Source organism: Taudactylus pleione, unplaced genomic scaffold, assembly GCF_031769625.1.
Source record: "Taudactylus pleione unplaced genomic scaffold, aTauple2 ptg000547l, whole genome shotgun sequence".
NCBI classification, from domain to species: domain Eukaryota; kingdom Metazoa; phylum Chordata; class Amphibia; order Anura; family Myobatrachidae; genus Taudactylus; species Taudactylus pleione.
This window is the reverse complement of record NW_028284949.1, coordinates 1652202-1669402: the sequence shown is the minus strand read 5'-3', so window position 1 is coordinate 1669402 and position 17201 is coordinate 1652202. Positions and strand designations below refer to the sequence as shown.

The 17201-nt window shown below is 46.3% G+C and overlaps 1 protein-coding gene across 1 annotated transcript in view; it reads right to left on the bottom strand.

Moving 5' to 3' along the window:
- LOC148500739 (uncharacterized) overlaps positions 1-17201 on the bottom strand; it is a 163541-nt gene that overhangs the window by 19640 nt on the left and 126700 nt on the right. Inside the window, 6 exon segments of the mRNA XM_088451428.1 lie at positions 3040-3077; positions 4795-4917; positions 7770-7828; positions 12156-12233; positions 14945-15030; positions 15113-15596. Of these exon segments, the coding sequence (XP_088307554.1) occupies positions 3040-3077; positions 4795-4917; positions 7770-7828; positions 12156-12233; positions 14945-15030; positions 15113-15596 (868 nt within the window).

Below are 17201 nucleotides of genomic sequence, written 5' to 3'. Positions count from 1 at the left end.
AAACGCTGAACGAAATCAAGAACGATTTCGTTCAGTGCCGGGCTCTCTCCATCATCCCAGAACATGTTCAACATGACATTATCGTCAGGTTGGACGGGAGGTTCGGGCGATGAACGGCAACTACCAACTGCAAACGGGAGCATGCATTGGTAGTTATCGTTCATCGTTTTGGGGCAAAAAGTGAACGATTTTTTGGACGACTGAACGATAACGATATTGTTATTGTGCAATCGTCCAAAAAAAATCGCTGCGTGTGTATGCACCTTAACCCTCCCTCCCCAGTGCCTAAACCTAACCTACCTCCTAGTGCCTAACCCTCCCCCTAACAAGGCTACTTACTTTCGGAATGCCTACTGTCAGGATATTGACTGCATCCCCTCCAAAGACATACTGGTAGGTTAGTTGGCTTCTTTTAAAAATACATCTAGTGTGTGTGTGTGTGTCTGCGGGCTGTCCTTGTGGTTGTAAATGTAGATGGTAAGCTCCACTGGGGCAGGGACAGTTGTGACTAAATATTCCCTGTAAAGCGCTGTGTAATATGTGCACAGTACATACTGTAAGTAACTGCTAAGAAATAGCTTCTAATATTTATATTTATTCCTGATTTTGTGCAGTGAGGTGAGACTTGCCCTGCATAAATCTTTGATCTCTGAGAATGGACAAGTACAGGAGTCACATGACTGAGAGGATACTAAATCTCACCCTGGAGATCATCTACCTGCTGACTGGGGAGGTGAGAGGATCTGGGAGTGTCACAGTGACATCACTTATATCTATAGTAATAATACAGGGACATGACTGGGTAGGTGAGAGGATCTGGGAGTGTCACAGTGACATCACTTATATCTATATTAATAATACAGGGACATGACTGGGGAGGTGAGAGTGTCTGGGAGTGTCACAGTGATATCTCTTATATCTATAGCAATAATACAGGGACATGACTGGGGAGGTGAGGGGATCTGGGAGTGTCACAGTGACATCACTTATATCTATATTAATAATACAGGGACATGACTGGGGAGGTGAGAGGATCTGGGAGTGTCACAGTAACATCACTTATATCTATATTAATAATACAGGGACATGACTGGGGAGGTGAGGGGATCTGGGAGTGTCACTGTGACATCACTTATATCTATAGTAATAATACAGGGACATGACTGGGGAGGTGAGGGGATCTGGGAGTGTCACTGTGACATCACTTATATCTATATTAATAATACAGGGACATGACTGGGGAGGTGAGGGAATCTGGGAGTGTCACAGTGACATCACTTATATCTATATTAAAAATACAGGGACATGACTGGGGAGGTGAGGGAATCTGGGAGTGTCACAGTGACATCACTTATATCTATATTAATAATACAGGGACATGACTGGGGAGGTGAGGGGATTTGGGAGTGTCACAGTGACATTACATATCTAAAGTAGTAATACAGACATAAATGGGGAGGTGAAGAGATCTGGGAGTGTCACAGTGACATCAAACATTTATCACATTTGTCACAGTAATGATATCAGACATTTATAAAGTGTTATTTTCTTCATATGTGACTAATAATAAGGCAGAACATAGGGAGAAGAAGAGACGTATGTGACTGATATGAAGGCAGAAGATACAGAGAAATAAAAAGACGTACGTGACTGATAAGAAGTCAGAAGATATAGAGGGAGATGAAGAGACGTATGTGACTGATAATAAGGCAGAAGATACAGAGGGAGATGAAGAGATGTATGTGACTGATAATAAGGCAGAAGATACAGAGGGAGATGAAGAGATGTATGTGACTGATAATAAGGCGGAACATACAGCGGGAGAAAAAGAGATGTGTGAGGGGTGATCAGCCGTGTAAGGAGGAGGAAATCCCTACAGATATCACCACAGGTGAGTAATAAAGACTTATTACAGAAAAAAAAGTCACACATTTTCCTTGCTCAGTCACTTTATCTGGTGGCCACAAGATACAAAGCAGATGTCGGCGTCTTGGAGTAAAGTAGAGGTTTATCAGATCCAATCAAATGTCTTAAAAATGACAGTACTCCCAAACAGCATACATATGCTTTCATAGGTTTAGATGTTACACACTCACCTAGGTGAGATGATTGATGGGGCTGTCTATACATTTCTTACAGCTGTAACTAATCCAAGCTACTGCTCAAATCTTGCACGTGAATCAGATAGGATGCTTGGACAGTAATCCAACAGTTATACAGTAATCCAAGACAACTAGCGCTTTTTCTACAGAATGCTGTTTTAATCTTTTAACATTTTTCCCTTAAACTTTTTTTTTTAGATGTTACACTCTGGCTGGACCTGCATAAAATTCTACTACTAGAGATGGGTTTAGTTCACAAGTGAAGAGATCTAATAACATGATTGGAGACCGGTGTGGCATATAAGGTTGACATTCATACTTAGCATATCAGCATTCACTCAGTGGACACTGCTGAAATATTGACACGATAGAATGTTGACCGTCCCTGGTGGTCTAGTGGTGACTTACCTGCTCCCGGCGGCAGCTGCGTATCCAGAGGTGGCTTCCGGATCTTGGCAGCAATGTGTGGAGCTACACAGTGTGGATAAGGGGACAGCCGCTACACAGTATGGATCAGGGGATACCCCTACACAGTATGAAGGGGAGCGATTATGTTTGGGGCGGTCAAAAAGTCTTCTCTATCCCTGAAGTGGGGAACTTGGAAGTTATGTTTTTCTTTTAGCTATATCATCAGCTGAAAGTTTTCTAGCTGATGATATAGCTAATGGAAAACACATCTTCCAGGCCTATATGGCATCCCATATGGGCTACAGCTGTATATGTAATATTCCCTGCAAGAAAGTCTTTACTTCTGGGATCAGAGTCAACTTTCCTTAATTCATCGGTGGAAAATGAACGTTGGATGAAACCTCCAAGGGAAACTCATGGCATCTATTAGGAAGGCTGATGGATTCTTGACTCTGCAACAACACCTGGCCATTTTGTTGTTGAACCGAGAAACAATTAGATCTATCTCTGGCCGACCCTATCCCTTTACCAGACTGTCAAAGGCTTTTGTATGCAGAGACCATTTCCCTGGAAGTATAAACTGGCGACTCTTAGATTCCGCCTTCTATTCCAGACCTAATACTGTGGGTATCGCTGGAACATGAATCTCTGCCCAAGATAGGATCTGAAAGGATTCTCGCCAGGGACCTTTTTGCACCCCCACTTGAAGATTTATATATGCGACTGCTGTAGCATTATCTGACTCAATTATTATAGGTTTTCCCTGAATAAGAGATTAGTTTTTGTCAACAGAATAGAAGCCTTAATTACTTTCTGGACCAGAGTCCATGAAAATGATGGCTTAAAATAACTTCACTCTCATCGCTGGAGACAGGGCCGGTGCTACCATTAGGCAGCTGTCTAGAGCACCAGCAACTGGAGGGCACCACTGAGCCACCAAGAAAAAAAAGGAAAAAGTCTCCTTTCACTTGGCACTGGCGGCCAGGATTGGCAGTAGAATTTAGCTGGAACATCCCCGGTGTGCCGACATGCTGTGGGGCTGAGTGGCCGACTGTCAGCCGAGGGACTTTTTTTAAAATTCGTGGCCCCGTCCCCAATAGCGGCACTCTTCATGCATGAGAGGCAGCCTGCTGGCCTGTTATAGCAAGCAGAGCGGCCCCAGGAGCTCTTAACTTTGCGAGAAGAGCCCTTATCTCACGAGACAGAACTCCTCTTCACTCAACCGGAGAGACAGCACAGCAGCTCCCAGTCTAGACAAAGGAATGGCTGCTGGCACACCAGGAGCAGCGCTCACAGGACAGCCCCCACACCGAGTTACAGTAAGAGCAGGTAACTGGCCTGGGGGGTCATGGGCACTGGACTCAGGGGTGCTACTTTGCCTACAAGTGACAGGTCTCTACAACCTTCCTCCCTTAAGCCTGACCTTCCTCACCTGTGTGTAACAGCCTAGCCCTCCCTTTCCTGCAAGTGAGAGCCTGCCTCCCTCTCTCTATTGCGTGTGCCAGCTTGTTTACCTTTTATAATTCAGTGGCAGCCTGCCTCCCTCCCCTGCGTGTGATGGCCTATCCTATTCTCAGCTGCAAGTAACAGCCATTCCCTGTATATAGCAGCCTTTGCTCCCTGTGTATCCTCTCACTACCCTACTCTTAACTGCATTGGATATATTCTGTCTCCCACCTCCCGTGTATCCTCCCACTTATGTGTGACAGGTTTTTGTCCCCACCGCCTACCCCCAATTTTTTATATCTTCTATGTCTCCTTTTATGTCTCCTCTCCCATCCCTCTAACCCTGTGTATATCAGCCACTCACTGTGTCTCTTCCCTGCTGATGACAGCATGACTCCCCGTCACCCCTGCATGTTACAGCATTTTATCTCGTACCCTCCCCTTCCCAGTGTAACAACATTTGATATCTTCTGTCTCCAACCCCCTCCATATGTCTCCTCCTCTTCCCTTTCGTTGTGGCATCTTCTGTCTCCTTACCTCTCCCATTATTGTTACAGGTTTTGTTTCTTCCCCTCCCTCTGTGTTGTGACAGTTTTTGTCTCTTATCCCCCTGTTGTGATATCTTTTGTGTCCTCACCTACCCCAAAGTGTGTGAACTGTGGTCTCCTCCCCATGTGACAGAGCTCTGTTTCATTCCTTTGTGACATAACTGTCTCCCTCCGTCATCCCCTCTATGTGTGACAGCTTCTATCTGCTTCTTCCCTCTACTCAGCATATACCCATACTCACAGGGGAGCAAGGGCGGTATTATGTTGTTTCGCCTAGGGCGCCTACATACCTTGCATAGGCCCTGGCTGGAGATAAGCATCCATCATTATAACTAACCAATCCTTGGTGTGGAACTCCTGCTCTTGTTCAAGGTTTCTGACAGGGTCCACCACCTGAGAAGACTGCCTTGTCTCTAGTGAAAGAATGATAAATTGAGTCGATAATCCATGGTTGTAATGCAACCGAGCTTTTAGAATGTTTAATTGGAACATCATGGAGTGCAGTCCTGCATACTGGACCACTTTGAACAAAAACACCATCTTTCCTAGTAACTTCATACAACAAAGAACCAATGGACTTCTGATTTTCAAAGGTTTTAGAACCAGATTTTGAATGTCTCTTATATTTTCTCTTGGCAAAACCCTGGCTAGTTGGGTACTGAACACTTCAAAACTTCCTGCGCTGACTGGGAATCATCTTGGGCTTTAGGCAGTTGGTAACAAAGACATGGGACTCTAGGATGTTCACTGTCCTTAGTGGTTCTATTTGAAGAGCCTCTATTGATTTTGCTTTAAAATAAAATCATCTAAATAGGGAACAATAGTTATGCCAATAGATCTTAACTAGGCTTGCCATGACCTTTTTAAAAATTTGAGGGGCTGTGGCTAATCCAAAAGGAAGTGCACTGAATTGGAAATGTCTTTCCTGAAGCAAAAATTTGAAAATACATTGATGGCTTTCCCAAATTGGTATGTTGAGATAGGTATCCTTAAAGTCTATACGTGGCAAAAATTAGTCAATGTCCATTCTGTTTGACTGTTCTAACATATTCCATCCAGAATCTGTCTTCCTTTAGTCTTTTGTTGAAGTCCTTTTAATTTAAATGTGTCTGTAACCTCCCATCTGGTTTTTGAACTAAAATCAGATTTCTTTTTGACTTTTTGGTACTGAGACAACCACTTCTGAATCTAGAAGAACCGTAATTGCTTGATCTAATGCCAAGCACTTCTGTCTGTCGTTTGTTAACCGTGTTGAAAAGTATCTATTTAGTGGAGGACATGATAGTCTGAGGATGTAGCCTCTTTCTTTTATCCCTGTCTCCTGTCTGAAGAGGATCTTCTAGTTCCCTAATGACAGAAGACTGGCACCCACAACAGATACTTCGGGGTGAATGCCCTTCCTGTCATGCTGACTTCTCCTGGAGCTTAGTAACTTGTTTTTCTCCCTACTCATCCTGACAATTGTAAAGATGAAGGAAATAACACTGGTTTTTTAATATCTTGGTTCTAAATACATTTTCAGATGGCGTCTCCTGATTTTCAGTAGCCAAAAAGTCAAAGACCTGACACACTGCTTTAACCAGCTCATCCACACTCTGACCACCTGTCTCTTTTGTTGTTTAGGATTCTGAATCCTCAAAATCAAAACTTCCTGATGTTCTTCCTCTTCCAAGGAATCATCAGTCTCAGAAAACCCAGACAAGTGTTACATTAGGTGTTGCTTACACATTTTTGGCCAAGCTCAAGGCAACAATTTCTCTAGTGAAGAGGACGTTCGTTCGGTACTTCGGAGGTCCCTAAGGTCCCGGACCTTCCCCAAAGAAAAACCTCTGCCCTTGTACCACTTTGGTCCATCTTGGATAAAACTAATTGAGTATGAGCTAGTCAATTAATCTAGCTGGACATGAAATTCAACAGTTCCTCTTTCATAACAGAAGCTATGGAAAGAGCCAAAGACCTTGTCTAAGTTAATTGTTCCCCAGGGAAGACGGGGGGCCTCCACAGACGGTCGCGGATCAAGGGCGTCCTTTGAAGCAGCACAGCCTGCATGCGTGTCCCCACCATGTAGTTTAAGCTGATATCGAGTACAAAAAGGAACTACATTTCCCTCCACCAGGTTTTGCCTTGGGAGTACTCCCTTTTCAGACATTGTAATATATAGAAAAAACAAAAATATCACAAAACACAATATTATACAAAGTAATTACACAATTACACAGCATACATACAGAGGAAACACAATAAATATCTGCATAGAAATAATAAGACTTGTCAGATACTTATCCTAGACCTCCGTCCATGTGTGCAGTCCCTGAGAAGAGCTTCCCAGCAGTCATCACTTGGCCCTCTTACCAGGTATTGGACTGTGCCATGTGCTGCATCTCTTCTGGGATGCCTGATGGTCAGCCTAACATCCAGTGTGTTACTCTTTTGGTCAAGGGTAGACCCTGGGTACATCTACTGGCTACTGTAACTCTTTCAGAGAGGAGCGTTTTGCTATGGATCCAGCCACCCCTCTTTCACTAGGCAGGGAGGACTTGTCCACATTGTACTTCGTGCTGCTGGCTGACATCATCTGTGTTGGCCAACAACTGACTTTACCACATAGAACATGCTAGTATCTCCAGTGCTTCTCTCTCTCACTGTGATATGCCTGCTGTGCAGGGCTTCCTTGGAAGTACTGCCTCAGAATGTGCCAGCTGCCTCTGTTAGAACTCTGTTTTGTATACCTGGAATTTGTGCAGTTCTTTGGGCTCACCACCAGGGGGCCTCTGTCTCAGTTCTCTGCCTGTTCTGTTGTGTAGATAACCTATGAAACATCACAGCTGTCTGATTAGCTTCATCTGTGTTGATTGCTATTACAGCTCTCTCTCAGGAACAGGAGGGGATTGTTCATTCATCTTTCTGGCCTTGTCATCCTGTATCGATTCCTATGTCATTCAGGTAAATCTCTATATTCCTATGTTTTGCATTTCTGTTTTGGTTTCTGTCCCTAGTAATGTTTTTAACAATCACGGCTTGGCAGGATCTCTCACCAGTCAGCGAACCTAGTACATGATAGGTCACACACTTCCTTCTGCATTGGTGGGATTTCCGCCTGGCCCATAAATAGAGGGATTTCATTGGTCATTGTTTTCTGATATATATGGGTCTTACTCCCAGAACCGACTGTGACCAAGCCTGAGGGCGAAACTATATAGTCGGATCAGGAACAACACTTCCCACTGTGCGCACGGCAGAAGACACAAATACCAGACGGCTATACCTGCAGCATCCATTAGAGGTATTTCTTTACTTTTCTCCTGCACTCTCATCGGCATTGGTCTGTAGGGGCCAGACACAGTCAACCAACAGCAGATGCAGCTTCACACTCTGCTAGGATTTCCTCTATAGCACTCTCATCCTTTCTCCTCTGCACAGGCCTTGAAGCAAGAGGAAGGAAGTCTGAATTGTACGGTGTATGACCAAGCCCCTGGTTGCATTCATGGGCCAGAAAATTCATTACGTGTGGGCAGGTGCATTGTCGTGTAGGAAAAAGGTACCACAGACAGACATTGGTTGGTGTACCAGTCCCCAGTGACAGTGCGCTACTGCACAAGTGGTATGGTAGCTACAAGATCAGTCTTGGCCACAGAAACAGCCATTTCCTTGGCCACGCTGTGCTCACATCAGATCTTCTTTGGTGATGCACCTCCAACTGGGGTCCACTGTGTCGACTTTGTTTTTCTCAGGGTTGAAACTGTAGATCCAGGATTCATTGGCACTGATGATCTCCTAGACAGAGTTTGAGTGACTGTTATCAAACCTGGCCATTATGTTGCTGCTCCAAGTCACCTAAGCCTCCGTTTGCTATGATGTGGCACCCAAAACCTTCATTGCAGAAGCCTTGCACATGCCAAGCTTTTCATGGAGTATCGAGTGGATTGATCCTAATGAGATGCCTATCTCCTTCTTTAACTAGGCCATGGCCACCCTGACCTCCACCTCAACCATGGCCCTAACGGCAGCCACGTTGTCCTCCGTGGTGGCAGACACCGGTTGGCTACAGTGCTTCTCATTTTTCGGGGACCATCTTCCATGTCGAAATTCTGCAAACTACTCAAACACAGTGGTCCAGGATGGTGCTTTCTCCCCAAAAGCAGCTTGCTACCGGTCAAAATTCTCCTGCTGTTGCAGATTACTCTTGTAGTTGTAGAAGATCATGGCTCGCCACTGGCCTCTGTTGAGCTCCATAAGGATTTTGTAAAGGAAGTGAACAAGCTGACTACTACTACACTACGGTGTGCAGTGTTGCTTATACACGGTACTGTGCTATGAAATTTCACAAGAACTTTAACCAGCGATTACAGTTCACAGCCAGGCTGCAGGGGTGTATCTAGGGATCCAAGCACCCCTGGCAATGTAGTGGACTGGTGCCCCATATCCTTCATTGCCCCCAGTAGTAGTCCCCCCCTATACAGTGCCCGCAGTAGTAGTCACCCTATACAGTGCCCCCAGTAGTAGTCCCCCTTATGCTGCATTGCTCCCAGTAGTAGTCCCCATATACAGGGCCCCCAGTAGTAGTCCCCCTGTACAGGGCCCCCAGTAGTAGTCCTCCTTATACTGCATTGCCCCCCAGTAGTAGTTCCCCTTATACAATGCCCCAAGTAGTACTCCCCCTTATACAGTGTCCCAAGTAGTAGTCCCCTATACAGTGCCCCCAGTAGTAGTCCCCCCTATACAGTGCCCCCAGTAGCGGGCACCCCTCCATAAAGTGCCCCCAGTAGCGGCCAGCCCCTATACAGTGCCCCCCCAGGCTTACACACAGTAGAAAAAAAATACAACTTATCTGATCACCGCTCCTGCCGATGACTGCCGCTGTCCACTCCTCCGTGCTCGCTCTGCACTATGGGATGGGAGAGACGTCGTGACGTCTCTCCCATCAGGCGGAGCTCATGAGTGAGCTCCAGCCGGCTCCCTCTGTGCACGACGCAGCAGCCAATGAGTCTGTCTGACTCATTGGCTGACTGCTATAACAAACATACAGCTGCCAACACAGTGGTCCAGGATGGTGCTTTCTCCCAAAAGCAGCTTGCAACCGGTCAAAATTCTCCTGCTGCTGCAGACTACTCTTGTAGTTGTAGAAGATCATGGCTCGCCACTGGCCTCTGTTGAGCTCCATAAGGATTTTGTAAAGGAAGTGAACAAGCTGACTACTACTACTACACTACGGTGTGCAGTGTTGCTTATATACGGTACTGTGCTCTGAAATTTCACAAGAACTTTAACCAGAGATTACAGGGGGCCCCACTGCACATGCGCACGACGGAGGGAGCTCCGTCGTGCGCATGCGCGAGACCTGGATAGCGACGGGCTCTCCGTCACTCCGGGTCTCGCACCAAAGGGGGCGTGCTGTCGATGTTGACAGCACGCCCATTTGGTGGGCATGCCGGGGGCGCGGCTGCCAGACGGAGGCGTTCCCATGGGAACGCCTACCGTCTGAAGCCGGCCCCACTAGTGATGTCAGTGGGAGTGATTTTGGCTCTGATAGAGCCAAAATAACTCCAGGGCTTGCAGCAGCGAGACCCTACCGCAGGGTCTCCGTCGCACAGGTCTCCGTCACCTACCGCAGGGTCTCCGTCACCCACAGCTATGCGAGCGTCCAGGAGGACGCTCCATTTTCATGGAGGGCCCCGATTCAGAGCGAGCGCTCTGGTCAGAGCGTTCGGCTCTGAATCAGGCCCACAGTTCACAGCCAGACAGCAGGGGCGTATCTAGGGATCCAAGCACCCCTGGCAATGTAGTGGACTGACGCCCCCCTATGCAGTGCCCCCAGTAGTAATCCCCCATATGCTTCATTGCCCCCAGTAGTAGTCCCCCCCTATACAGTGCCCCCAGTAGTAGTCCCTCATATGCTGCCTTGCTCCCAGTAGTAATCCCTATATACAGTGCCACAAGTAGTAGTCCCCCCTGTGCTGCATTGCTCCCAGTAGTAGTCCCCCTATACAGGGCCCCCAGTAGTAGCCCCCCCTATACTGCATTGCCCCCAGTAGTAGTCCCCCTTATACAGTGCCCCAAGTAGTAGTCCCCCCTATACTGTGCCCCCAGTAGTGGGCACCCCCTATACAGTGGCCCCCCAGGCTTACACACACAGAAGAAAAAAAAAATACACCTGATCCACGCTCCTGCCGACGAGTGCCACTGTCAACTCCTCCGTGCCCGCTCTCGCCCTGTGGGCTGGGAGAGATGTCGCATATCTTGGACTGCAACAGGGCTATCTTTTCTTCCGTCAAGAAGATCCTCTGCTGCTGAGAGTCCAACAATGCTCTGAAGTGAATCATCCTCCGAGAGGGGATTAGAGAGGACTTCTTCCAGTTCACTAGCCAGCTGTGAGCCTGCAACACTGATATTGTCAGTTGCAGATGGTTGCAAAGGACCTGTGGCGACCCTGCCAACAACAGAAGGTCGTCCAAGTAAGGTAACAGGTGAACCCCCTGCAACCGCAGGTGTGCCGCCATTACCTTTGTGAACACCCGAGTGGCCGTGGAAAGGCCAAACGGTAGAGCCTGAAACTAGTAATGTTGGTCCAACACCGCAAATCTGAGGTAACGCTGGTGCGCCTTGGCAATGGGGATATGCAGGTAAGCATCCTGAATATTCAGGGACACCATAAAATCCCCAGGCTGCATAGCTAACACAATAGAACGTAGAGTCTCCATTCAGAACCGAGGGACCCTTAAAAACTTGTCCAGGGACTTGAGGTTGAGGATAGGTCGGAATGATCCATTTGGTTTTTGGTCCAGAAAGAGGTTTGAGTATTATCCCGGCCGCCTTAGGGGTGACGGAACAGGCCCTATGACTCCCATATGGAGCATAGAGCGCACCACCTCCTGGATCGCTAGAGCCTTCATTGGATCTGAAGGAAGACCTGCTGCAAAGAACTAATGAGGAGGCCTTCTGCGGAAGGAGAGGGCATATCTCTGAGATACCACTTCCCTTACCCAAGTGTCTGTAGTGGTCTGGTATCAACACTGGGCGTATTGCAGAAGTCGGCCTCCCACCTTGGGGTCCCCCAAGGGGAGGCCCAGCCCGTCAGGCTGAAGGTTTGTCGTGCGGCTTGGCTGCCGGACGTCTGGTACTCCAAGCTTGTTTCTTAGGTTTAGCGGTCTTTTTGGGACCTGAAGGTCTCGGAAAGGACTGCACCTTACGTTTGCCATGTGGGCGATAGGGCAAAAAGGACGGGTGTTTAGATCCAGACAGAGTTGGAGCTGAAGGTAGACATGCAGATTTGGCAGCCACCAGCATGTCCACTATCTTGTCCAAAGCTGGTCCAAACAGGACCTGCACATTATAAGGGAAGCATTCCAAGCCCTTCTTGGATTCAGCATTCGCCCTCCAAGAACGTAACCACAAAGAGCGTCGAGTGGCCACGGCCGCTGTGGAAATTCTAGAGGTAAGAAGGCTCAAATCCAAGGCCACTTCGTTAATGTATGTAGCGGAATCCCGGATGTTACCTGCTAACAAAACCTGTTCACTGGTACCCTCCGAAGTGAATGATGCTTCCAATGCGTCCACCCATCTTTCCATAGCCTGGGCCACCCAGCAAACTGCCATAGCTGGTCTGGATGCTCCTCCAGCGAGGGAATAGACTTAAGGCACACCTCCACTTTACAGTCTGTAGGATCCGTCAGAGAAGACATGGACGGCATCGGTAAAGTCGCACTCTTTAATAAGCGCGTCACGAGTCCACCTGAGGGGGAGATTCCCATTTAGTGAAATAATCCTCCGCAAATCGGTATGCCCGAGCCAGGCGCTTGTGAGGCTGAAATCTTTTTCCCAGAGATTTCCACGCCTCCTCTAAGTGATCTACTAGCTGGCCAGATAGAGGAAAAACTGCTGCAGCACTTTTAACCTCTTTAAAATAAGCATGGGAATGCGCTGCAGGTAGGTTGTCGTCAGTAACCACCATGGTCGCACAGACCGCACGTATGAGACCTGGAATATATATACCAGATTTAACCTCCGTCCCTGTTTGAGGAGTGTCAGACAAATCTAGAATTTCACCCTCATAAGACGACACGTCATCATCATATTGTGTGGATGGATATGACAATAATGGCCTCTTAGCAGGTCTAGATGAATCATGTTCAGGAGCATTCTGTACCGTAGCTGACACAGAATTAGACCAAACAGGGTCTGCCGGAGTAAGAACCTGTTGCGGGGGGCATGCGCCATTACCATCGGTCCCGAAACCCCTAGAACTGGAGAAGGGACTACCGCCTGTTGTGCGAACCCCAATTGGGGAAACGCAGGAGGGACTGTCAACCTATTTACAAGTACATTAAAGGCCTGCGCAAAACAAGCCCAAGGTGGTTCCTGGGAGTTGCTGGGTACAGCAGAGGTACCAGGAATGGCCAAACATGCAGTACATAAATCATCCTGAAGTACCACCCCCTCCCCCCACACCTGCTTTACATCTGGAGCAGGAAAATAGAAGAGGTGCACCCATGGACACAGAATCCTCACTGGACATGTTGGTATGTGACTTCTGCCACAGTAATACATTTTTAACTGTGAGGCAGATTCCAACCCTGACAGTACTGGCACCGAGAGGGCTGAGCAGGAAGAATAGGGATAGTAAAATGGCTGACAGAGAGAAATATCAAACACACAGCGCTAGCATAAAGGTCACATGCAATGCAGAAATGTTGTCTGCACTAACCGTACTATGCACTACACTGAGCAGCTGCCCGGAAGCGATAGAGATACATACTCTGACCTTAGAGGAGAGGTAAGGGGCACCCAGGCTCCGCACCCTGCATCCACACTATTCTCTAAGACGGCCGCCGGAGGAATGGAGGCGGGCCGGAGATCACTGCCTCAGCCCGCCAAAACCTCAGAGTAAGGCGCTTGAGAGCAGTGAGGGGAGGAGCCTCCTGTACTGAACAGGGAAGGCGTCCTCCCCTGGCAGGACATTAACCCCTGGGATGCTGAAGCGCGTCCATAATGCTCCAGCCCTGCATCCCTGGTGGTCTAGTGTGAGCGCAGGCTTAGTGCCTGGCTCCTCTATACTGCCATCCCCAGGGAAGCCCCCAGCCCTGGGGACGCCGGTCTGCGTGACAGTGGGCGCCTACCGCAGACGCCCGCTGCTTACCTTGTGATGTCCCCTTTAATTCCGTCCACAGTCCTAGATCCCCGGGGGTTCCGCTAGCTGGAATCCCCCAGAGCCCGCCGAGTTCCCCGAATCACTACCGGTGGTCGGCCAACGGGAGGGGTGTCGGAGCGTTAACATTGACGTCCGCTGGATTGTCTATGTTACTGCTCTTGAAGATCTTCAGGGGCTGTGAAACACAGCCCCCCTGTGCGGTAACCCAGCTCCGGCCGGGCACCTACTGAAACTGAGGTGCCTTGGCCTAGGGGGCGTGGTATAGGAGGGGGCCCGGTGCATCCTGGGATGAAGAGTTTAACTGTGTGGTGCCCATGTCTGAGCCAAGCCTATACTCCAAGGTATCCCTGTGGATCCCTAAGGACCCTGGAGTAGAAAATGTACAATACTGTACTTCTACTTGCACCTTCTCTCATGGGTGTGTATTCTGTATAATGCACAGTACTGTACCTCTACTTCCTATTGCATCTTCTCCCATGGATGTGTATTCTGTATAATGTACATTACTGTACCTCTACTTCCTATTGCACCTCCTCTCATGAGTGTGTAATCTGTATAATGTACATTACTGTACTTCTATTTCCTATTGCACCTTCTCCCATGGGTGTGTAATCTGTATAATGTACATTACTGTACCTCTACTTCCTATTGCACCTTCTCTTATGGGTGTGTAATCTGTATAATGTACAATGCTGTACTCAACTTCCAATTGCACTTTATATATATGCATATATTTCTGAGTTTCTGATAAAAATTTCTGTTTTATCAGGGATAATCCCCCTTTCCAGAACATTAAAAAAAAACAGGGATTTACGTGTAGGTTTTCTTATTAAAGTCTGCATTTGAACACGATAATTGCATTTTATTAGTTTGAATGAAATGCATAAAATATGTAATAACAATAATATAGCCCAACAAGAGACAACATTGTGAAAAGTAAACAACCTAAAATCTAATAAAGGCCCACTGTGTTTACTAAAGTCAGGATCGGGGAGATATGGGAATTAGGATTCCCCATCTCTAGAATTATTTGCTTTCTGTAGTATAGAGTGATCACCAGCCCACTATAAGGTATTACTGTGTCTCTGTATCATGTTTAGTCAGGGAAATTGCTTATCTCCTATGTGACCTCTTATGATTAACAAGGCGTGACTTTTCTGTAAAACATTTCCCACAATCAGGACATGAAAATGGTTTCTTACAAGTGTGACTTCTCTGATGTGTAACAAGAGATGAGTTGTGTGTAAAACATTTCCCACAATCAGGACATGAAAATGGTTTCTTAATTGTGTGACTTCTGATGTGTAACAAGATCAGATTTAAATGGAAACCGCTTCCCACATTCGGAGCATGGAAATGGCTTCTCACCTGTGTGACGTCTCTGATATGCAACAAGATCCGATTTCACTCTAAAACGTTTCCCACACTCAGAATATGGAAATGGTTTCTCACCTGTGACTTCTCTGATGTGTAACAAGAACGGATTTCTGTGTAAAACATTTCCCACACTCAGAACATAGAAATGGTTTCTCACCTGTGTGACTTCTCTGATGTGTAACAAGATATGACTTGTGTGTAAAACGTTTCCCACATTCAGAACATGGAAATGGTTTCTCACTTTTGTGATTTTTCTGATGTTTAACAAGATTTGATTTCTGTGTAAAACATTTCCCACACTCAGAACATGGAAATGGTTTCTCACCTGTGTGACTTCTCTGATGTATAACAAGATATGATTTGCGTGTAAAACGTTTCCCACATTCAGAACATGGAAATGGTTTCTCACTTTTGTGATTTTTCTGATGTTTAACTAGATTTGATTTCTGTGTAAAACATTTCCCACAATCAAAGCAAGAAAACAGTTTCACTCCTGTGTGAATTCTCTCATGTACAGTTAAAACTGATTTCAATTTAAAACATTTTCCACACACAGCACATGAAAATTGCCTCTCCTCTGCCTTAGCTGGCTGATGGCTAATTAGCTTTGAGTTCTGTGTAAAACATATGGCATCTATAGAACAGGGAATTGTATCTACTCTAAGAGATGTAATAAATGGATCATAATTATCAGAAAATTCCCCTTGATCACATGACATATCTGCACTGTTAGGTACTGGATTTATAATTGAGGTCATAGGGATTTCTCCTGTAGAATATTGGGTGATGTCATCTTCTATTTCACAATATGGAGAAAAAATTTGACGATTCTCTGAAATATTCCATCGGTTACATCCATCTGCTGGGAATAAAAAAGAATATCATGAAATATTACAAAATCCCTAAACGCTTAATTGTCCATTTATACTTTCCTGGTTACCATGCATGTGAGTTTGCTATATATGATTATTCCTCATGACTCAGATGCTATGGCGGTCAGAAATGCATTGACAAAAGATTTATGATCGGGCCCTCCTGCTGAATTTATATTGGAAATGTTAGTCCTAGTTCTAAAGGAGAATCATATCTTTTATGGTGGGCAGTACTATAACCAGTTAGTGGGTACTGCTATGGGTTTCAATCTTGTGCCTGTCTATGCAAACATTTACATGTGGGAAAATGAGAGCACATACATAGTGCCAGGCTACAGGTCAGTATATTGCATTGTAATCATTCTATGGATGCGAGTTTCTTATCTCTATAGACTACCTAGACCTGTTAGATTTAAAGGTAAGATAGATAAAAGAAAGATGGACTTCTTGGATGTGACGGTGTTCAGAAAGAGTCTGGGTTTGTGAATGGCACTTTGTCAGATACAGTCAGCTTATTGTTATTTAAAAATAATGTCATGTTAAGCAGAGGTTAAGGGACTATACCAAGAAAAATGACTGACAAAATCTGATTGGTTGCTATGGAAAACACGCCCACTTATGTAAACTCAATGGAGTGTTAGAAGTAGTCACCAATATCCTCCTGAGCAGCAAGAGGTTCCCACCATACTGGCTTTCCTATGACCTAAGGACAGCCTGAGTTACAGGATCGTGTAATGTGCATTATCTCAGACACCTTGTAACCATAGCGTGCAGCATCTTACATGTACTATAATAGGTAGTTATAAGACTAGTACACAGCTTGTCTCATATCACCACTATCACTACCAATACAGTATATACATATATTATTACCATCAGTGATGGACTCCCTATGATGACCCTTCCTTGTACTGATGTAAGAGATACACCAGAGATAGTGAAGAGGAGACTGGTCAGATCTCTGGGATGGTAACACACAGTGACATAATGTGAGGTGGAGTGCAAGAGTCTAATAGGGGCTAATGACTCCTGATGTATGAGATGCAACAGGGAGTGTGTGGGGATGAAACTGGTTAGATCTATGGGCTGGTAACACACAGTGACATGATGTGAGGGGGAGAGCAGGCGTATAATTGGGGCTGATGGTTCCTGATGTATGAGATACACCAGAGAGTGTGGGGAGGAGACTGGTCAGATCTCTTGGCTGGTAACACACAGTGACATAATCTGAGGGGGAGACCAGGATTATAGTATGGGCTGATGGTTCCTGATGTATGAGATACACCAGAGAGTGTGGGGAGGA